Raw genomic sequence first — 23117 nt, forward strand, 5'->3', positions numbered from 1 at the left:
GCACACACAATAATAATAAGGTACACATGATGTCAATAGGGTCAGAGTTGAATTTTTGACACAGATGGACATCAGCAGTTGATCAGAAACTCAAACCCTCCGATGAATAGAGATAGTGCAATGTTTGTTCTGCTTGTCTTTTATCTCACTCTTCCTCTGATATATCTCATCAGCTGTGGGTAATTTGGTGTGTTTACATTCAGCGTTTGGTGTTCCTGCTCAGGGCAAAGGGAAACTGCGAGAGGATGCAGCGGTGACAGATGGAAAGGGAATGTGCAGATCAGGATAAAACAAAGGCGGAAACAGAGGGCAGGAAGAGAAAAAAAAGGGGGAGGAGGAGAAGAAAAAACAAGGACAGAAATAAGGTTTAAGTTAGGGGCTGGCCTCCGAGATGATTTTCCATATCAGCAGGCCAGAGGGAGCGGGCAAATATGATTTTCTCCCCAACTCGCCAACAGAAAACAGACAGAGGGGGGAGGGGAGGGAGGTGACAGGAAAGAGAGGATGGGGGAAAAAAGAAGGAAAAAAGGAATGGAATGAGTCAATGGAAAAAGATGGGGGGGATGGTGAGAGATTAAAGAACGGCTGTGGGGAGAAAGTCAACAAGGAATGCAGAGTATTTACACCACTAAATTTGCTAATCAGTATCACTACTGTTTGAAATTAGTGTAACTCATTTTTTTGAATGTCTTCTTTAATACAAGTGGATTTTTATAACCCTTGGAGACCCTTCAAGATCTCTCATGTCATTTCAAAAATGCATGGCTGCTCAGCTGAAAACTGGCTTTCTTTTCTATTGTCTGCAGTAGTAGATGAGGTACAGTGAGCTCTGTGTGTGTGTGTGTGTGTGTGTGTGTGTGTGTGTGTGTGTGTGTGTGTGTGTTAGTCTCCATTTTGACGTGCGTGTCTGTATATATATGTGTGTGTGTGTGTGTGTGTGTGTGTGTGTGAGAGTCTGCACTGCCAGGGGGCCTTGTGAAACCAGCCTGAGTCTTATATGAGCTGTGTTTTATTATGACTGGCTGAAAGGCCACTGATCTACCGTTGTACAAAAGAGGATTTGGAGGAAAAAAAACCACTGTGAAAATATCCTGTCTGAGAGAGGGTGACGGAGAGAACGAAAGAGAGAAAATAAATGTCTGGAAGGAAAAGTTTTGGACGACTCCTTTTTTTCTCCTTCAACCAAATTTATTATGACTGCAGAGAGTGAAAATATCAACAGCAAAAGATGGAGGGATTTCTTCTTTTGAATTGGCTGGGTGCTCTGTGTGTGTGTGTGTGTGTGTGTGTGTGTGTGTGTGTGTGTGTGTGTGTGTGTGTGTGTGTGTGTGTGTTTCAATACTTCAGATCCAGTTGTATATATAGTCACACACACACACCTTCTGTCTGATTTGTCTCTATACACACCACTGCTCCATCTCCCTCTTGATTTACCCCATGCCCTCTTTCTAGTGTGTGTGTGTGTGTGTGTGTGAGTGAGTGAGAGAGAGAGAGAGACATATTGGCAGACAGTTGAAGGCACTTGTGGTTGTGGTTGTTAGGGCGTCGGGTCGTGGTTGAGGTGAGGGTACTGTACATGTGTGTGTGAGTGTGACTCAAATCCGGACTGTTGTGGTTGTGGTAATTGTCTCTGATGCGAGGCAGCATTTATGGGTAACGACCCAACCCACCACCTCTCTCCCTCTCTCCCTCTCTCCCTCTCTCTCTCTCTCTCTCTCTCTCCCTCCCTCTCTCTCTCTCTCTCTCTCTCTCCCCACCCAGTGACTAATTACCTGATTCCCTGTGGATTTGTTTCCTCCTTCCCCTACAACTGTTCGGGTTGTTCCACTAAATGAGAGCATGCTGATAAGTGGAGATACATTCAAACAGAGCCAAACTGAACTTAGTCTGTTCGCTGACGCTGTAGCGAGGTGAGACTGACTGTCTGCGCTCACTCTTAGTCCTGTTTAAACAGTAGAACCAGGTTTTTTTTCTTCTAGTTAAAAGCCGCATATCTAAATATGATTGGTCAAGTCTTTACCAGGGTGTTACCAGGAGCAGATTTAAGTATGAGCGAAGAGACGTGTGCTGAGAATGAACAATTTCCTCGTTATGTCTGTTTGCCATTTGCACTGGTCATAGTCTACAGTAAGCCTGGTGCTGTCATTACTGTTCAGAGTTGAACTGACCAGCTTGCTTGATGCGCAGGTCACCCACAAGAGCCCCCAATGCATAGATTCACAGAACTGTTTGATTGTTGTGCATTTTTCCTGCCACTGTTGCCTAATACCTGATGCTTGGTCATGTGGGGATTCTTGAATCCTTGATTTTGAATTCTTGAATCACTGGCTCTCTCTCTTAATTAAAGAGTTTTGTCTAGACCTGCTCTTTATGGAAAGCGCCTTGAGATATAAATTGCTGCTATATAACTAAAAGTTGTTTGACTGACTGATTGATTGATTTACATCTGTCTTGACTCTGAGGTGAAGACTAAAACATGGCATTCACCTCACTAAGTAATCTACCAGAAATGTGCATTTAAACGTATTAGACTGTCCACTGCAGCGCCTTAACAGATGACTCCAAATTGCTGTTCAACAAAAGTTGAGTCTGGTTCACCTTTTCCACTTGATAACCTCCACGTGGCCTTCGGCGTCCAACTTATGGTTATCAGTTGATGCCAATGTTGCCTAAGACCTGAGTCAAAACAGTGACAACAGTCTCTGTGTGAAAAATCTGAACAGGATCCTTATTTGTAGAAGTTGCATGTCAGTCACGTGCATCAGGCCCCAGTTCATACCCATTCAGATCATCAGTAAGAAAAAAAACTACCTCCCTGAAGCTTTTTCCTGATCATAATTTTAAGAGAAAAAATCAGATATGTGTGTCACATGAGAGGAGAAAAAATGATCAGAATTGGGACACTTCCAGCGGCAGGGTGAGTGTAGCTTGAAGGGATTAATTTCTCTAGGGCAGGTCATGAAATCTCATTTTTTACAGCACTACTCAGTAATATTAATACCATCCAGATCTGCCATGTTTGACTTTTTACCTTCTAACAGGAGAAAAATCCAGCATCAAACTCCTGCAGGGTTCTTGGTTCTGAAAATGTTATATTTAATTATATATAAGAGATATTAAAACAATATTTTGACTTTTGCCATAATGTCATGAAAAGATGTGTTTCACCACTGCTCTGTATTATATTTTGAAGATCTTGTCCGGTGCCACGTTTTATTTATCAGAATGGCATGTTTGCAAGCAACGAGTGACACGTGCAGTACTTTCTTAGTTTAACAGCCAATTTTTAGAGCTCCTCAGAACTTCGTCTATGGTGTTGCTTGCTCATTGGCTCCTCAGCAGACACCCTCCCTCCTAGCTTCCCCCCTAGCGCCTCCCCCCCCTTCTGCTATACCTCAGTCAAATTTTATCAGCAGGCACCTCTCTAACCCCCAGCCTCTGTGTCTCTCAGGTGCTTCCTTCATGGGTTCCTTCCTGGCCAGCAGTCTGGGGTCGCCGCCCTCCCACCCTCCTCACCCCTCGGGACCTGCTGCCTCCCCCTCCTCCCCCTCCTACAGGGCTGGACCCCATTCGAGGGCTTCCCCTATCTGGTTCCCCCATTCACATGAAGGTAAGACACACACACACAAACACACATGTAGGAGGCAGCCCAGAGTGCTTGGGTCTCTGGTTAATCCAGGGTCTTGGTTTGGGATTAGATCGAGATGGAGCCATTAAGTGGTTTAACCAACACTGAGCTGAGGCCAAACACGCGCTGCAGCAGCAGCAACAGCAGCAGCAGCAGCAGCAGCAACAGCAGCAGCAGCAGCAGCAGCAGCAATGCCTCAGATGATGCTGCTTATAGGAACACAAACACATACATGCACTCTCACACACACAAACACATGCAACAGTCTTCTGGCTCTGTATGTCAGCAAGCATTTGGCTTTGTGTTTGTGGCTGTTTTTTAGTACAGAGCTCGAGCGTCGTGATGTTTTTTTCAAAACTGGTGCACAACCAAAACCTTCCTCTTCCTCTTGCCTCAACCTATAAACACACAAACAAACACACAAACACACACATAAAAGAAAAAAATAACATCAAAATCTGCAGTAATTCAAGTTTGGGCTCTGTGACTCCCCTCCTTTCACTCAATCATCTCTCAGCCCCCTACTCTCTTTTAGGGGTGAGTTTTAAGTTTCATGAGCTCCTGCACCCCCCTCCCCTCACACACACACACACACACTGAAACTTACCCCCATTTCCACCGTCCTCTCCCTCTTCACAACCCCTTCCCCCTCTGACCGCAGCCCCACCCTCAGGGCCCCTTCTGGGCTAACCGACCTCCAACGGCCCCCTTCCTGATCAGAGACACACACACGCACTCAAAAATGTGCGCATCCACATGCATCATGTCCTCTTTCGACTGTTAACCGTTTGTGGTCAAAGAATGAGCTCAGCTTAGTTATCTGTCCCTTTCAGGTATGTGTGTGCACGAGTTTCTGTGTGTGTGTGTGTCTATGTGTGTGTGTGTGTAAGAGGATTTCTCTTTTGACAGCAAGATGGGTTGAAAGAGATAACCTCCAAAAAAGACTTTGACAGAAAAACAGCTTCAGCCACAGGCTGTATTTCTCAACTAACTGAAAACGGTCAGAATCAGGATTTCACGTTTCACCAGTTTTTCATAAAATGTGAGTGAGTCAACGATACCAACCAGTGAAGTCGCCTTGGGAAAGTGTTTGACGTCTTCAAAAGTGAGGAATGAAACCAGTCAGCTTCCAGTGCAGACCTGCTTTGTTTTCTTTGATATCACACAAAGTAAAGCTGTTTGACCAGTTCTCTGACCACCAGGCCGCTTTCACAGCATTTTGGCATGTCTTAGCAGGAAAAGTGCAAGTGTAATCAATAACATTAATAACAAGTGCATTCCATTCAGGTGAGCCAGCTCCAGCATCCTGCTATTGACACTGACTCACAGGAATGACTTGTGGGGACACCTAAGTGCAGCCATCATTAATGTTATTAGTTAACTGTGTTTTCCTGCTATGACATGTCAAAATGTCGGCTGTGAAAAAGGGCTCTTCCAGATAGTTTTACAAGAGTGATCCCAAAAACCATTTGACCAAAGACTAGCAAATCCACAGATTTAGCACGTTTCCCCCTGGTGCCACAGTTCTGGGCTGTAATCAGCCTTTAATTACTTTGTACCAGAAGAGCAAGAGAAGCCAAAGATGGTGAGTCAAACCTTCTCTGGAGGAAGCAGCAGTTTATGAGACAGTTTTTATTTCCCTCCAATAAGTTTTAATTTGTCACATCCTGTTGCTGAAGAAGTGTACACACCAGAATTTAATTTGGGCAAATAAGTCGACAAACTGCCTCTCACTCGAGACAGAACGCTTCTCCACCGCGGCCCAAATTTGTGATTTAAGCCCATAAGACGAACTCATAAGAGCTGTGTTTTTACATCGGAATCTCTCCTGATGCAGCTTTAAAGCTTGAAAGGATACAAGAGTTTTGTTTGTACAACTGCCTCATTTGCAGCTCATCCAGCGATAAATAGCAACAGTTAAGCCCCGAAAATGAGCACTAATGTCGCCCGGAGTGACTGTCTTAAATCAGATTCATAGAAAGAGTCGGAGGCAGGACTTCAATGTGAACGCAGTGTTGGTGAAAAGAGAGCAAGAGGGAGAATGTGTGTGTGCGCCTATCAGACAGATTTTGTGTCGGTGTGGCTCGGCTTTGATGTCTGAACACACACACACACACACGCACGAACACGCGCACACACACTACAAATGATTGTTTTTAAGAATTCAAGCCAGGGAGCTCCAGTAGGCGGTCTGCCAGCTGGCCACGGTCCAGAGAGTGGAGCGTAGCCAGCACAGAGAGAAGAAACCTGGCCGACACACACACTCACTCACACACACACACACACACACACACGCAGACACACACATATTGTCACAGATGAGACATATTCACGAAAAAATGCACAGTTGTTTGAAAAGCAGCACATATTCACTCCTTCTTTCCGTCCGTCCCTCTCTCTCTCTCTCTCTCTCTCACACACACCTATCCTTTCACTCACCCACTCGCTCTCCCTCTTCCACACCTGTCCTTGTTTTTTGTCCCCTCTCTCATGTGCTCTCGCTCCTCTCCTTACCTCCCTTTCCTCTTTCCTCTCATCTCATCCATCTCAAAGCTCTCCACTTCCATTTCACTTCCTCCTTCATCTTCCAACCCCCCCCCCCCCCCCCCTCGACACACTCACAACAACAGACACAACCTCTGCAACACACACACACTCCCCTCTCCATACGCCTCACAGCAGCACCAGATTGGGAGCTTTTCATATTGACAGCCCTGTTCTTCTGGTGTCTCCTTTATTTTTGCTCTCCTTACATTGTTCGTTCAGTCACCAACCTCCTCTATCCCTTCCTTCCCTCCTTTCCTTTCTTCCTCCCCTCCTTTTTTCCCACCGTGTCCCTCTGCTGTCTTTGTTCCCTTCTTCTTCTTTCTCATGTCCCCTCTCTCTCTCTTTCCCTCCCTCCCTTCTGAGTTTTATCACTCATCATTACCCAGGGGATTGGCTTTAGATGGCTGATAGAGCCTTTTGGCTAATTGTCGCCATTTAGATTCACTGGTTGTTAACCAGTCAAAGTAATCACACACACACACACACACACACACACGGTAGAGAGTACACACTCATGCATTTACATTGCAGCATGAACACGCAGACACAGTGAGTCCCACACACACATGCTGGGAGCAGCGAGGGGGTGTTGGTGGTTTTGCAGTGCGACTGTGGAATGCGTAGGATGAGTTTTTATGGAGTGCTGTTTACTTTGGCCACCACCGTTAAACTTTTAACGGCTGCCAATTAACGGGCCGGCAAGGACACTCTGTGGGGCATGAAACCAGCTGCTGGAGAACACACACACAAACACACACACACAAGCCTTTTGGCCCTATAATGTGGAGTTGTATGCCTCCTGTGTGCGTGTCTGTGTGTGTATTTGTGTACTTGTGTATGAGCTTCTGTGTAAGTGCATGGGCCTGTGGTGATTTTGCTGTCCCCCCCCTCAATAACCCCCCCCAACCACAACAACCCCACACACACAGACTCTCACCCAACCACCCCCATCAGCACAACCACCAAGACCTCCTCTATTCTACAACGCAGTTCAACGTCCTTGAAGATGAGGAACAGAGTGGAACGACCATTCACCTCCCAGTGACCTCCTGGGAAGAGTGTGTGTGTGTTTTCACGGGGTGGGGGGGGGGTTGCGATGCTTCATACTATTTGTCTTGGGTTTGGGAAAAATGTGTCTTGTAGAAGAGCAAATTCCATCTAGTTAAATGCTGCAAACACTTGGCAGTAGCTGTCGGCTGTGGTTTTTGTCACCACTTTGTCCACTGTAAATAATGTCAACTCATGTGGCGTGTTTGTGCAAAAACGCATTTATGGTGAAAGTAGCACTAACTGGCCATATTTTTTCTGTGTTTTCCAAAATGGCCCCATTTCATGATAGATTATAGAGATAAACTGTTTGTTTAGAGGGCTGCTGAATGTCAACGCTGCGGAGAAACATCAATTCTTTCTCGCTCTCCCTCCCTCTGACAGGGTACCCCAGCTATTCAGGAAGTCTTGCTTCTCCTTTTCTCCCCATGAGTCCCCTGGATCACCATAGCAACGGTCTCTATGGACAGCACCGCTTCTATGAAACTCAAAAAGGTAGGTGTTGGTGTGTGCGTGTGAATCTAACAGAGAAAAAATAGTTTTATATATACTTGCCCAAACTGCTTAATCAGCACTCACCACAGGAGTAAGAACAGCTGGTAACTTCGGGGTCTAGCTTTTCAAGTCGGCAACTTCTCACTCCTTTTTCTCTATGTGTCACAAAAACACATTTTAATCTAGTAATTTAAATAAAACTGTGTGAAAAGTAATGGTTTTAATATTTACATCTCCCTGGGTTTCTAAACATCTTCAACTTTACCGATCTATTCTAAGTTCTCCTTTTCCTCCTAGATCACTTCTACCTGAGAGGCCTTCCACCCCAGCCCCCTCTGCTCTCCACCAGTCACAGCCTTCCTCCACTGTCCAGGACTGCCCCAGGCCACCCACTTGGCTCTTGTAGTCGAGAGACTGACAATGTGGGAGGAGGCGGGAAGAGCACCAAGGATGTGGGCGACAAAGGGGTTTCATCTGCGTCAAAAATGAAGGAGCGATCAAGTAGCAAGGAGCGGCACCAGGAGAGCAAAGACAAACAACACCAGCTTCATCATCTCCACACTCATCAGACGAACCCTGCCACCACTCCATCCAGCCACCACCACCAAGCTTACCCCCACCCTCACCATGCCCTTCTTCCTCACCTCGCACCACAGGGCAGGGAGGAGGAGAGGCTCAAGGAGTACAGAGACAGTGACTTAGGCAGTCAGGAGACAAAACATATGAGTGCCTGTAAAGTGTCCAGTGGTTCAGTGGCAGAGACTGGCTCCGGAGGAAAGGGGGGAGCACTGAGCAGCTGCAGTGGTGGTGGGGTTGGTAGACCTCCATCTGGAGGCGGCAGGAGGTGCTCCAAGGATGGGCCGGTAAATGGGGAGATGAGGATCAGCGAATCCTCAGCGTCTTCTAATGAATGTATGAGAAGAGGTGCAGCTGCAGTGACAGCCATCTTGGCACCTCCAACCCCCCACTCTGTGGCCTCCTACTCCATGCCTCCTCCTCCCCCTCCGCCACCTCCTCCTCATGCCTTGCACATGGGCTCCACAGTGGCAGGAGGGTGGCTACACCATACACATCACCATCCGCATCCTGACTTTTACTGTCCCCCAGCCCCTCTTACACTGACGCCCTCCAAGGATCCAGCATCCACCCCTGGAGGGTCTGGCAGGGAGGCAAAGGTCACTGGCCCAACTTATGTGCCCTCAGTTGGTCCACTGGGAGACCTGGCAGCCACTGACTGTCGTGGAGCAGGAGGAGGTGGGAGAAAGGGAGATGACAAGAGTGGAGAAGGATCTTATGAAAGTCCCTCACATCACCTCAGCCGACTTAGTAGCTGCCAGAAGAAGGACAAATCTCAGCCACACCAGCAACAGCTGGGATATGGTAAGGCTGACAAACCTCCCGACTGGAGCCACCAGACGCAACACTTTCACAAGCCCAGCTCCAACATGAGCTCTCAGTCTGAGCTCCGGTCCTGCAGCCTGGACACTTCCTTCAGAGATGTAGAGGTTGTTGAGGATGTTTACCGGCCATCAATCCCACCAGATGCCCAGGCGACACACCCTGGTGCTGGACAGGGCACATCCAAGAATGGCCCAGACACCAGAACTCCTCCCTTCAGGGACTGTTCCCACTCAGGTCCTCATTCTGATGGGAGGATAGGGTCGGGGGCAGCGGCTCACAGGGAGGGACAAAAGATTGCACGGATACGGCACCAGCAGCACAGCAGCCACGGAGCAAGTACAGAAGAGAGGGGAAGAGACGGAGGTCAAACTGCACCTGCCTGGGGGGCACGAGGGGGCTACCAAGAAGACCAGAGAAAAGGCTCACATCAAGCATCAGTTGATAATAGTGAAGTAAGAGGGCCCAGCAACAGAGCTCCAAATGGTGACCACAACCAGCCCCATTCTCAGCCGCCCCCACCTCTATCCCGCTCCTCATCACACACCAGTGAGGGTGAAGACAGTGCCATGAAGAACCTAATGAACTACAGCTCCCAGCAGCCTTTACTGCTGCCACAGCGGGGCCCCTTTGGGGGTCTGGGCTGCCTCAAGCAGGGTGCAGAGAGATCAGAGAAGGGGGACAGAGGAGGAGCTAAAAGCAACACTTCCCTGCACGACCCTCCCAAACAATCGCTCCCTCCTCGCAGAGGCTCCGCTAACGAGGGAGAGAGGGGTGACAGAGGTGGAAAGGAGGCGGGGGAGGCAGGTGAGATGGAGGTGCGACAGCCTCCAGTGGGCATTGCGGTTGCGGTAGCCCGGCCCCCCCATCGTTCCCCAGACAACGCCCCTGGACACAGCAGACAGGGCAGGGTGCTGCCCAGCATGAAAGGTCAGACATCATTTATATTCCTTGCGCTCAAAGTCAATTATTGCTATTCCTGTGCTCTTGACTGCATTATGGGAAAATCCCACAGTGAAACACTTGAGAACTGCCAACTGCCACCAATTGCAATTGGTGCTGGACAGTATCTTAAATTTCTTGGTCTGTTTTCGTTTTGATGTTTACTGGGAACTTATTGCTGTGATTAACTGGCCAGACGAAGAGAACTTGTAGAGAGGCTTAAAGCACGTCAACCTCTGACTATAATTGCAAACAGCTTCCGCCTAGACTCACCACATGGAGACATTCATTGTAAAGATGCAGAGAGATTGTAAAACATCACTTGTTGTCATAGAACTATATGAGGCATATTGAGGCATTGAGTAGGTATGCAAGAAGGAAGAATGAACAATTTCTGGCAATGCATGAACATCACATGACATTATGTGTCATCATGTGATGTTTGAGTCTGCAGATCGTCTTTGCTTTTAAGGAGCAGCAAAACATTTAAAGATGTGACCACAATGTCCTCAGTGCTTTGTGTTTTCAGGTGTACGGCTGTTTGAGTCATTGTTATCTAATGATTTTATTGATTGGTGCATGACAGTTGCTGTAAGCATGCTCCTTCGGTTGTATTTACAATTCAGGGGTGTCGCGCCCTGTGTACCCTCTTGGCCGGGAGGCAGAGGAGAGGAAGAGGATGACAGAGGAACAGATGAGCCTTCATCACCTGGACAGAGACAGAGAAATGATAATCAGGTACACTTAAATTCACAAACACCAACACACTCATAGACATACACGCGCACACGGTAGCATCTTTTCATTTTTCCTCTCATCTGATAAGCTGCACTTCTTTTATTCTCTCGGCTTCTCTCTCCCAGTCTGAGGCCCTGCTTCTCTTTTCTCTCATCCCCTCACTCCATTTACTCTTCTCACCCTTTGATGTGGTATTTCTGAACCCCCTCACTCTCTCTCCCCCCTCTCCCTTTCTCTCTAAGATGAGATGTGGTGCATTAATGTTACAGGGACTAATACAGATGTCTCTGAAGTATCAGGCCCTTATTATGTAGTCATATTAAGGGAAGAAAACATATAATGAGAACTCATAGACCAGGCACAAGATGATGGCTGTTCCTGTTGCCATCATATTTCCTTTTCTTGATGATTATAATGGGTAGTAGTGGTAATGAAGATGACAAGGATGAAGATAATGATCATAATGATGGTGATGATGATGATGACAATAAGAGGGATAATCAAGATAATGACAAAGTTCACCCCTCCTACCGTCACAACAGAGAAAACAAGGATCGTGTGGAGTTCGCGAGGATCCACCCTACTAGTAGTTGCCACGGTGACCTGACCTCTCACCTTTTGGTTCCCAGAGGGGCCAGTCAGTTGGGGGCAGACCCTGCTGCACATGCTCACCCGGCTCACCACCACTGGATGCAAAGGACAGGAAGTCCCTCCCTCTGGATGGGACATTCATACAGTGAGTAAAGTGGAGGGGCAACATGTGGCAGTACCATTGAGCACGGTTTTGCTTTACTCATAGAACACGGTCTGTACCTTTAATGCTTTCCATTTCAAGACAAGTTTTTCATTGTTTCAGTGTCAGTGTTATGTGGGAAGCTTCTAGGATTTCATATTGATTCATAGTGATCATTCATTGTTTTGGTCTTCTTTTATTCATCCATGGTGCCATTGTTAACATGGTGACTACAGAGGTCTTTTATTTATTTCCTGCAAATGTTTTCCTTAGCAAAACTTTTATTGATGGGCTATAGGTTGAATGACAATTGCGTCATATCAATGAACTACAGAGACTAGCAAAATAAATCAAACATGAAGAAAAGCTTCATGCACACCTCTTTCACAGAGCAGCAGGAGTCATTTGGAGCCGAGCTTCAAACCCTGATAAAGATTTGCAAAGGTTGAAACCAGTTGGTTTTTCAATTGTTCTATAAACAATCCATTGATACAGTAGTGTCATTTTTAGTGCACATTACTCTCGCTCCTCAATGCAAGCACCAGAGGTTTGCTTTTTTGTTCATGTTTGAAGAGCATTTGTGATTGATTTGTTTGTTAAGAGCGTCCCAAGATTTAGCCATTGAGCACACTAGTATCTTTTTTGAATATTGAAATCTTTCTCTCATTTGACTGTTTTATGCGTATATCTTTAATCCAGGTCTGAGCCACGTGGGAATGAGCCCCGGCTTCCCACCAGGTCTGCCCAGCCCTCTGCAGCCTGTGTTGGGTTCGCTCACCCAAGACCCTAACTCCCCGCTGGTGGTTCTTCCTACAGACCCCGGACCTCACCATCACCTCGGTACGCTAAGCACCCCTTCACAGCAACAGCACACACACGCAGCTAGCAGAGCCCATATGCATTGCTGCCTGCCCGTGCTTACGGCCTCCTCCCACCCTCCCTCTCTCCATTTGTACCATAAGAACCATTGCCATTTCTCTCCCAGAGTTTTAGTATCATTGGATAATCATAATATAATGCTCAACTAAGTCCCTCTGTCAGTGGGACTGTGTTTTATAGCTTTGTTAATGGGAGCAGCTATTCCATTGCCCCCCTCCGCATGTGCCCAGCGTTATGCAAACCATTTTAACTGGCATTCATCTCTTTTGTGGTGGAGCACAGTGGTGTTTGAACTAGACTTGATGTGTAGGTGTGTACGTATGTGGACATATAAAGTTAGTTGTGTTCATGTCTGGAACAACATGAGGCATTTCTGTGTTAAGGTTGTGTTGTACATCGAAGTCATTGCTAGAGAGAGAAAAGAGTGTGTGTGCCTTTTTGTGTGTGTGTGTGTGTGTGTGTGTGTGTGTGTGTGTGTGTCAACGCTGCTTTGCAAACAGGCTGTGAAATTTAATTATCTCCCGCCTCCCTTGCCTCGCTCCGTGGGAGTTCCTGCAGAGAGGGGAAGTGCATCCACTGAACCCTTCCCCTGGGAAACATTAGCCCACTCAGGCTAATCTCACAGAACAAAGGTTCCCAGCGACAAGGCAGCCAAGGAGGGATGTGTGTGTGTGTGTGTGTGTGTGTGTGTGTACAAATGTGTGTGTCTGAATTCATATGTGGCTAGGGTGGAGCACTGAAGAAAATGTGTGTTACACTACATAGGGAAGCACTATCATTAGAAACAGAAAAAGTTAAGGACGGTGAACGGGGGGTGTGAAGAATTCATTAAGGATTAGTTTAATGTGCCAACACAGCTCTTATACAGGTCACAGTTGTTACATCTTCAGTTAAGGTGGCCAAGCTCCTTTGCAATCCCACATATTCAAAAAGGCAGCTCAAGAGTCTATTGACACAGTTTCTCTTTATGATGTTTTTTTTGGACACTGCAGCCATGAAAATATTTCTGTAATTACTTTTTTGCAGCTTGTTCATTCAATAGTAATGTCGTACTTTCTTCTTTTTTGAAACAATTTTCTATAATTCATGTAGAAGAAAATACATCTCTAATTTCCCATCTGTCTTTGTCTCTCCATTTCCTACTCTAGATGTTCTGGAGCAGTCAGGTCTGTGGCCCCCCGTGTACGGAGGCAGAGGCCCTCCTTCTCACCTGCAGCATCACCCCGTCTACTCCCGCTCCTCGTTCCTGCGGCAACAAGACCTGTACGCTCTGCAGCATCAGCACCAGCAGCAGCAGCAGCAGCGCGCCATGGAGCACATGCAGCGCCACTCCTTAGGACAGGTAGAACTATAATATAACTCACACTTGCAGAGTGTGTGAACTTGCAGGGTTTTTTTGTGTGCGTGTCATCTGTTGGCACAGATATCTTTATTTTGTCCGGAAAAGCATATGCAAAATCACACTCAGCAATGATTGTTTGAGCCAGTGACTTTCTTTTTTTGGTTGGTTTTTTTGATACAGAGGCGTTGGTGTGGTGCATTGGCACTCTCACATTGCCAGATCATTTGGCAATCAAAAAGTGTGGCAGACACTGACTTTATTCTTATTTCAGTACTTATTTGTGTGTGTGTCATTTTTAACTACCCCTTACTCAATTGATTTTATCTTATTTCATCAGGAACTGTAAAGTATCACATCTGCACAATTTAACAAAGTTGAATTTGTATTGATTTATATGAAATATGGTGTATTTTTACCAAAACTGTGAGGTTTAGTCTATAAGCTACTATTTTCTTCCTCTCTGTTTCCTCTTTCATAGAGAAAACACGAGGAGCATGCCATCACTGTCGAGGACTCTCCACACGAATCTTCCGCATCCAGAACTCCCTCCTCTTCCTTCTCCTCTTCTTCGTCCACCACCTCCTCTCATGTGGCCAAACCCTTCTCTCACACCCCCCCTCCACCCAAGACGCCCACGCCATCCCCGGGGATGTGTCCCAGCAGCCGTCAGTCACCGTGCTACCACTCCCCGTCCAGGCGACCGCACCCGCCAAACCCCCTGACCCCTGCGCCGAGCCCGGCTGCTGCGGCACCCCGCTCCCCGGCACTCAGCCCTGCTCCTTCACACCTCTCGAAGGGGCTGGAGAGGGGCAGTGACAGAGGAGAGGGACAGCCACCTCAGGACTACCCACAATCCCTAGAGCCAGGTGAGTGTGTAGAAGATAATGATTGCAATGTCTGAATTTAAAGAACTTTAAAAGTGACAAAAGTATAGATAAAAAACAGGACAGAGAATAAAAGACAACGCAAAGACATGGAGATAGAGAAAGAGATAGAGAGTGAGAGAAAAAAAGCTACTGCAGAAATGTAGCACGGGTCTTTGAAGCATGGTATTCTTTTGATTTGGCAGAAACTGTTTGAAGCATGGCTGATCCCTTATGTGTCCTTGAGTGTTATGTGTGCAATTTTTTCTGTGCAAGCTAAAGAGGGACAGCGGGCAGGTCAGCCATTAAGGTCAGAGAAAGCATATGGGCACTCAGTGTGTGTATGTGTGACCTGCCAGCATGCACGTGTGTGTCTGAGCTAGCATGTGTGTCACAAGAGGAAGGTCAGTGAAATCTTCAGACAGATCCTCCTTATCCTTCTGGGGTCCTTGAGAAGTACAGGCGGAAGGATACGCATTCATCTGGCTGTGTTGTCAGGGGGCGGAGGGATACCATCAATAATAAGAGCACAGGGGTGACAGGGCCGGCGCTGCAATCACAGGAAAGCGGCAGGGTGTCATCAATATCCCACATAGATCTATACACTCACTCACATCCCTACACACACACGCACACACAGACACGCAGACACACACTAGACATAATATACTCTATTGTCCAGATACACACATGTGCGCACTGTATTTCCTTCACCCTGCTGTCAGTGTATTATGTCAACTGTAATCACATGTCTGTCTAAACAAAATGGCAATTAATTAAAAAGGCAGAAGGCCTGAAAGTCACTTGAGATTTTGTATTTTCTGTAGATGCTTGTAAATAAATGTTATGTATCGTTTGTCAGATTGTAAAAATGGTTTTATGTCAGAAGGCCTATTAAACCTTTGCTTTTCTGCTCTCTCCTCCAGACCTGCCCCCTGTTTACACCTACCCTCCGATCACCATGGGTTACAAGGCCGGGCCCTCGCCGCCTGAAGCTCGATTGGCTGAACAAGCCACAATGGAGGCGGAACCGGCGGAGCCTGACTCCAAGTCCCTCCCACATCCGTGCCACTTCCAGCCTCTCACCAAAGCGGAGGAGAGGAGAGAAGAAGAGGATGGGACAGACTGTGAAGTTGTGGAATCCCAGAGTGGAGCTGCAGGAGAAAAGAAGGAAGAAAGGAGGGTGGAAGCGAAAGGATGCTCTGTCTCTGAGCCGGAGAGCAAGATTTCTGGGTTGCCGCCATGCCCTTCCCCAGCTCCGCTACCAGATCTAGCCTGCACGGCCACAGCCACAGGCAAAGCCCTAAAAGTAGAGCTCTCTCTGGGTTGCCTGGGCCAGAAGGCCAGCCTGGAGGAGCCCCAACTATCCAAAGAGCGGGAGGATGATGGGGAACATGGAAAAGAGGGCATGGAGGAGGATGAGGGAGAGAAAATGGGGCCTGAACCAACAGAATGTACTGTCTCTGTGCCTGTAGAGCCTGAAGAGGAGGAGAAGGGGAAGGTGGAGGAGTATGGGGACAACAATGGAGAGAATGTAGAGGTGGTTGAGGATGAGGAGGAGGAGGAGCAGCAGCAGAGGATTGGGATCATTCCAGGCGAGGACTCAGTGGAACTAATATGTAACTCTCCCGCTCCTTCGCCATCCTCTGACCCGGCCTTCCCTCCCACGGCGAGCACAGCGGCGCAGCTCCAAGGGGCCTACATGTGGAGCCTGGAGCTGCTGATCGCGGCGGCTCTGTGCGCCACCAGAGATGCCTTGTACCCACCAACACCTGCTGTCCAGGCCCCAAGCCCTCCACCCCACCACGGTATGGAGATACTAGGAGAACTTGCCGAGCTGGAGATCCAGCAGAGGAGCAGAGAGAGCAAAGAGAAAGACACTGAAGGTGAGTTCAGTTGAAAATACTGTTTTTTTTTTCCCCTCTCCTGTCGCTTTCCAACATCACGTATTAACCAGGCGTCTTTGGCCACTTTCAAAACCTCTTAAAGTTTATAAAATGAAACCAAAAATGTAGAGAAGCCTCCAATAACTATGTGTATCATTTTTTAATACACTTTAATACACAGTTTACATTGTCTTGTTAAAGCAAAAAGGACCAAAGTTACCCTACTCTTTTTTGCCCACTTAAACACCAAACACACACACTTACAGTGAACCAAAAAAAAGGTCTGGAAGACGTGTGCAAGCCAGATGTGGCGACTAGTAACTGACACACACACATAGATGCGCACACACAAATTTCTTACTATCCGTCCTGCTTCCTTCCTCAGCTTGGACTCTCTGTTCTTGTCCATAGACCATATTTGTCCCTCTGGGAAGAGATCTGTGTGTGTGTCTTTGTGGGGGACACAGAGATGGACAAACAAGCTGAGCTCTCTCTCTCTCTCTCTCTCTCTCTTTCTCTCTCTCTCTCTCACACACACACACACACACACTCTGCCCAGTTAGTCCCTCAGGCTCTGGCGTCTTGCTTTGCTAATTAGACCCTTTCCTTTTAAAACACTTCTCCTGTAAGCGCTCCTATTTTCCTCTCGTCCCTCTGAGAGAAAGTGTTTTTATTTATGCCAGCATCTGTGTGTGTATGTCTGCCCGTGTTTGTGTGTGTGTGCGTGCACAGCGGCCAGTGTGTGTGTGTGTGTGTGTGTGTGTGTGTGTGTGTGTGTGTGTGTGTGTGTGTGTAAGCTGTTAAGTAATCCCAGATGAATCCCTGCTCTCCTCCATCAGAGTCTATGTGTCTCTCCACCAGGCTGCCTGCTCCCTGCCTGCGCCTCCTCCTGCCTCTCCTCCTCCCTCTTTGTTATTTTTTTCCTCTCACCTGCTTCTTCTTTTTCTTTTCTTTTTCTTTTTTTTTTTTTTTTTTTATTAAACCAATGTAATCTTGTGTGTAAATCCTGCCTCTGCAAGCCTTGTTGACGGAATTAATAAGTGTAAAAATCATAAGTCGCTCCGCAGCTGTCTGTGCATGTGTGTGTGAGCGAGATACAGAGTGTGTGAGTGTGCATTTGTTTACATGTGCGTGCACGTGGTTAGCATGTGTAATAGGTGTGAAATCAATAAGTCCTGTCGTGGCGTGGAAAACGCTCTCCAAATTGCAACACATTTATTTAAAACCGGCTCCGGCCTCGCTGCATGGAATGTTATTAATACCGCTGATGGCGTTTTTGTCATCCTGAATGTGTTTGGGAGATGAAACCGATCCCAGACAGATGCATTTATGCCGCTCCTTGACGCGGAAGGATATCTCAGCCGCTCCCTGGAGATGGCAATTACAGATTAAGGAATCAAGAGATACCTTCCCCTCCAGTATAAATTAGCACCATTACTTCTATTTACACATAGACAGAGGAGCTGTTTGTGTCATAGTTTCTTTTATTCCTTCACATTTCGTCTATATTGAAATTCTAGCTCAATAAACTTCCTTAATGGCCGCTAATGATGACTAGGCCCATATCAGCTGTAATGGTTTTTAATTTTCCTCCACTGTTTTTGTTTTTCCCCTTGAAATCCCCCCGTGCAGCCTCTTATTACAGCCATCACCCCCCTTTAGGGACACAGTATGGTGTTATTACTGCGCAGAGATACGTGTGTGTGAGTGTTTGGTATACTGTGGGCGGAAGGTATCTATTGATTGTGGCCATCCTCCAGGATACTAAACTAGGCGTGGTGATGTCAGCGGTGATGTCATCCTGTCAGGGTAATCGGAGCGTGCCATTGGCTCAGAGGTCTGACAGATGAGATGGCATTGACCTCTGCGAGCCGGGACAGGACAAAGCCGCATCTCTCAGCTCCCCACCAGCCTCTCTCTTACCTCACTTACCTGTCCTCCTCACTACCGTTTGCTCTTTCCATTTTGCTCTCTTTTTTATTTTTTTTTTACCACGCTTCACAGATGAAAACTCCATCCTTCCTGCCCTCTTCTTTCTGCTGTTTACCACATTTCTGTCTCCAGCTCCCACTCACTCACACACACAGGTTTTAATAATGTCAGATGTCAGTGAATAGGCCTTGCAGCTCCAGTGCACAGACTGTGAGTGATCCAGTAAACCCTCTCGTCTCCTCTCCTCCTCTCCTCTCCTCTCCTCCTCTCCTCTCTTCCTCGCCTCTCCTCTCCTGGAAGGGGAAATTGGATTCTGTCCATGTCCATAATGAGGAGATGTAGGAGAATAAATAGATAGCTCAATAAACACTTTGCCTCTTATTGCTTCTCCTCCCCTTTTACTCCCCATCCCTTCCCTCCCTTCGTCTCACCGCGTTGCACTCCTACTCCTCCTCTTCCTCCTCCTCCCTCCTGTCTGTTGTTCTCCTTCCCTCCAGTTCTCCCTCACACACTCATGCAGTTCACCCATGTCTGCGCAGCTCAGCGAAAAATGCTGTAGGTGCATGTGTGTTTTATGTGCATAGGCTTGTGTGTGTGTTTACATGCGTGTGTGCGGACCGTCTCATGAATATTCTGTTTCATCTGCTTCTGCTGTGACAATGACAGAGTTAATGACAGTGACAGATGTAGAGATCGTTCTCTAACGCTCCCCCCTGTGTGTGTGTGTGTGTGTCGTTTGCGTGTATGATTAAGCAGGAACACCAGTATACATCAAATAAACTACACAGCTAATATCATAAATATCACCACTTTTCAAGACACGGTTTCACCGTTCCAGAAATAAATCCATTCAGCGCACAACATGTTTTATAACACTGTGTCAGCCGCTATGTGATGTACCAATCTGAACCGACACAATCCGTCTCCGCGCAGGTGAAGACATGCTGACCTTTGACCTCCACAGTCTGGCGACGCTGGCCGCCGCCCGTGCCCTGGAGATGGGGGGAGGGGTTGTGGACGTGGTGGCGGACCAGCAGTGTCCAATCAGGAAGAGGCTCAACCTGCGCAGGAAGTGCAGCTGGACGCCTCGCCATGAGCCGGTGAGGCTTCACTGAATGTATATTATGTATTTATGCATGCAAACATAAATCATTCATGCTGAAAATGCAGGGAGAGTTGAACAATGGATACACCTCATTTGTTTTTTTTGTACTAAAAAAACCTGTTCAAACCCTAACAAGAGGCCGTCATTGAGGGTTGTCATTTTTTTACATTTTAAAGGTTTTAAAATGGAAAATTCTAAGCAACTCACCCTTAGTGATACAAATACAAACATCAGATTCATCCATTTCTACCCAGAGAAATTCACACAAACACTGAAGGGTTTGCTACTTTGTGCTGAGCAACAATAGAGTCAGACAAATATTTTTACATCAGCACTAATACAATGAACATGAACTGAGAAGTAATCGTATTTCTCATGTGGTTGAATCTTGCAGTTTTGTGCAGAAATTCAAAGGTGAATATTCTCACAAAATGTGCTTTTTAACAAGCAAGACATATTTTCACTGACTCCATAATAAGTGCAAGAGATGTGAGACTGAGCACCTGCTGTGAGGTGGATCAATATTTTACTTTGCTCTATAAATTCAAGATTTTATTCATACATTGTAAATGAATCTACAATCTGTTAAATTCCTAATAACCTTTAATTAACTAAAAGACAAAGTCTTGTTACTTTTGTTAATGCTGGTTATCACAAGTATTTTTACATGCAGCACCAGGCCGATCTCCCAGAAATCCTTGCCTCTAAGCATAAAGGCTGCAGTGTCAACATGCTTAAACTGCTGTAGTGACCAAACTTGTCTAGTTACAGGAAAATTCATCTAATCATCAAGCGGCCCAAACACAAGCTGGCTACTTCACATATCCAGTGACTGTTGAACTCACTTTGTGTTCAGCATTGAAATCCCCCTTTTTGCTTTGTGTGTGTGTGCACGTGTGTGTGTGCGCGTGTGTGTGTGTGTGTGTGTGTGTCAGGTGTGCCCAGTGAAGGGCTCCATGGAGACGATGGGAGGGGAGGAGCTGGCCATGCGTGTCCAGCTGGCTGAGCTACAGCGCCGCTACAAAGAGAAACAGAGAGAACTGGCCAAGCTACAGAGGAAACACGACCACCAGTGAGCAGAGACAACACACACACACACACACACACACACACACACACACACACACACACACTTTTTGTCTAGATTGAGTCACATTCCAACATTCACAATTCTGCTGTCATGCTGCATCCTCCTGATTTATCAGGACTTGCTGCCTGCTCCAACCTAATGCAGTTTGACCTGTAGCCGATACAAGATTCCTCCTGATTTCTCCCGCTGTCTGGACTGCATCTTTGATCTCTCTCACTCTCACTCTCACTCTCTCTCGCCTTCCTCCTCCTCCTTCCTGTCTTCCTCTCCACAGGAAAGAGGAGACGTCTCGCAGCCCTGCCCGCCGGGGGCCTGGCCGCCCCCGCAAGCGCAAGTCCACCCCCGGCCCAGCTGCTGCAGAGAGCTCCAAAAGACTCAGGTCAGTCCTCTGATACTGCGTCAGTATAATCAGTGTGATTGGCAAGCCCAGCTCATTCATCCTGATTTCTGTTTGTGTTTTTAGTGAAAGGCACGGTTGATTTTCAAGAAGTTCTTCTTCAGCAGAATTGATTCAAATGCTCTATAGCTGATGATTTGCTTGATTGGGCACCGGAAGGAGCGGCTCGCTCACACGCGCGCACACACACACACACACACACACACACAATAGGTTATGTGATGGGAGCTGTAAGCTGGGTGTGATTTTAAATGAGAGGAGGTAATGGAGATAAGGCCTTCATTAATCATCATTAATCACTTTTAATCATATTTATCACCTGCATTGATTATGTCCCGATTCCTTATGAAACTCAAGCATATATTAGTACAACTGGACAAAGTCCTGATGTACAGTTATTACAGTGATAAACGACTCAACACCAGCCCTACCCGCTGCAACACACAACCACGCATTATTTAACACCTTAGACATGCACACTGTCATGCCGACACACATTCCTGCGCGTACACACTAGCAGGAGACGCACACACACTCACACACAGCCTGTATTCAACACTCATAATGATAAATGTGTTTTCTCATGCCGCCCCACCTCTGTTAGCATGTGCACCCCTCGCCTTGATAAAATGATTAGAGAAACTCAAGGTTTGTCACGGTTACCATGATTAGAAAGCGCTAATGAAAATGACAATGAAAGGCTTTAGTCATACAAGATGGTGCACCCCCCCCCTCACACACACACACACATACACACAGAACTTGTTTAATTAGTAGCAATGGTTGCTACGTGCCTGAGCAGCATTGCTGTTGTTATTAACGAGCGATGTATCATTTGTTTATGCTTTCATCTTCTCGTGAGAGTTGAGGGTTGAAATGGAACAGCGAGAGAGCGAGAGAGCAGGAGAGGAATAGTAACGTTTCCAAACTCTACAGATGATTCCTCCTCATACACACATATACATTATGTGGACAAACGCTTGTGGTCACCTGAGCATCTTTATTTGACTGTTGAACACGTCTTTCCCAAATCGAGGGCATTTGTGGGCAGGCTCTCCTCAGTAACCTGGAGCGTTAGAGGAGTTGGCCACCTCTGTTAGTCGATGAAGGTCTGGATATGCTAGAAACAAACTAGAGCCCACACTCGAAGGCGAGGTGAATTGTTCAAATAAGGATAACACTGCAGACTTTCGGACAGTCTCTCTTTGAACGCATTCATGGTGTTGCACTCGGTTGTACCAACAAAAGTAGTTGTGTGAAAAATGAAAAGAAAAACCCTGTTTGCTTTCTCACCTCTGCTCACCTGGCCAGATAGTGATTGTCAGAAAGTTAGAATAATTGTCGGACGAAGCCCTCACTATTCCGGCATTTGAAAGGTGTGGGGGGAGCTGATTTCAGCCGCTGTTCAACGATCCGAAAAGCACTTCGTTTAAAGCATACTGACGCCTTGAGGCCTGACTGACAGTCGGCATTCCAGTTCATCCCAAAGGTGCTGGACGGAGATGAGGTCAGGGTTCTGCGTAAACCAGTCAAGTTCTTCAACAACAAAATTCGAAAAGTTATCCCTTCATGTATGTGGCTTTGTGCACGGGCGCGTTGTGATATTGAAGCAGGAGTAAATTGGAAGTGCAATGAGGTACTGAACTGAACTGGCCTTAGCCCAAATCATGAAAAACGGCCCAGACTAAAAGCATGCAAATATTTGAACACATACATACTTTTTGGCCATATAGTCAGAATGTACATGTGCACTCACTGTACCGTTGATGAGGACGTGACATGAGATAAACTTTGAAGCTTAGAATCTCAGAGGGGTCAAAGGTGACGAGTCAGGCAACAGACAGATGAGGACTGGATGGATGGATGGATATTTTTTCAGATAGATCTTTTCCTTTTTCATTTTCCCTCTTTTTTTCCCTCTCCTCTCCTCTCCTCTCCTCTCCTCTCCTCTCCTCTCCTCTCCTCTCCCGGGAGGAGAGATGCTGAGAGCCAAACCTTCCCTCTGTGGGAATATAGGATTCACCTGCTTCAGACACCAGCTGCTAACAGAGTGTGTGTGTGTTTGTGTGTGTGCTTACTGCCTGTGGTGTGAGAG

General features: G+C 46.8%; 1 protein-coding gene across 1 annotated transcript in view; it reads left to right on the forward strand.

Moving 5' to 3' along the window:
• bahcc1b (BAH domain and coiled-coil containing 1b) overlaps positions 1 to 23117 on the forward strand; it is a 53858-nt gene that overhangs the window by 18369 nt on the left and 12372 nt on the right. The window contains 12 exon segments of the mRNA XM_070851828.1: positions 3452 to 3610; positions 7607 to 7717; positions 8015 to 10045; positions 10684 to 10795; positions 11338 to 11531; positions 12228 to 12368; positions 13556 to 13749; positions 14228 to 14615; positions 15539 to 16498; positions 19364 to 19530; positions 20471 to 20607; positions 20900 to 21004. Coding sequence (XP_070707929.1) covers positions 3452 to 3610; positions 7607 to 7717; positions 8015 to 10045; positions 10684 to 10795; positions 11338 to 11531; positions 12228 to 12368; positions 13556 to 13749; positions 14228 to 14615; positions 15539 to 16498; positions 19364 to 19530; positions 20471 to 20607; positions 20900 to 21004 — 4699 coding nt within the window.

This window comes from Pempheris klunzingeri, chromosome 20, assembly GCF_042242105.1.
Source record: "Pempheris klunzingeri isolate RE-2024b chromosome 20, fPemKlu1.hap1, whole genome shotgun sequence".
Classification (NCBI taxonomy): domain Eukaryota; kingdom Metazoa; phylum Chordata; class Actinopteri; order Acropomatiformes; family Pempheridae; genus Pempheris; species Pempheris klunzingeri.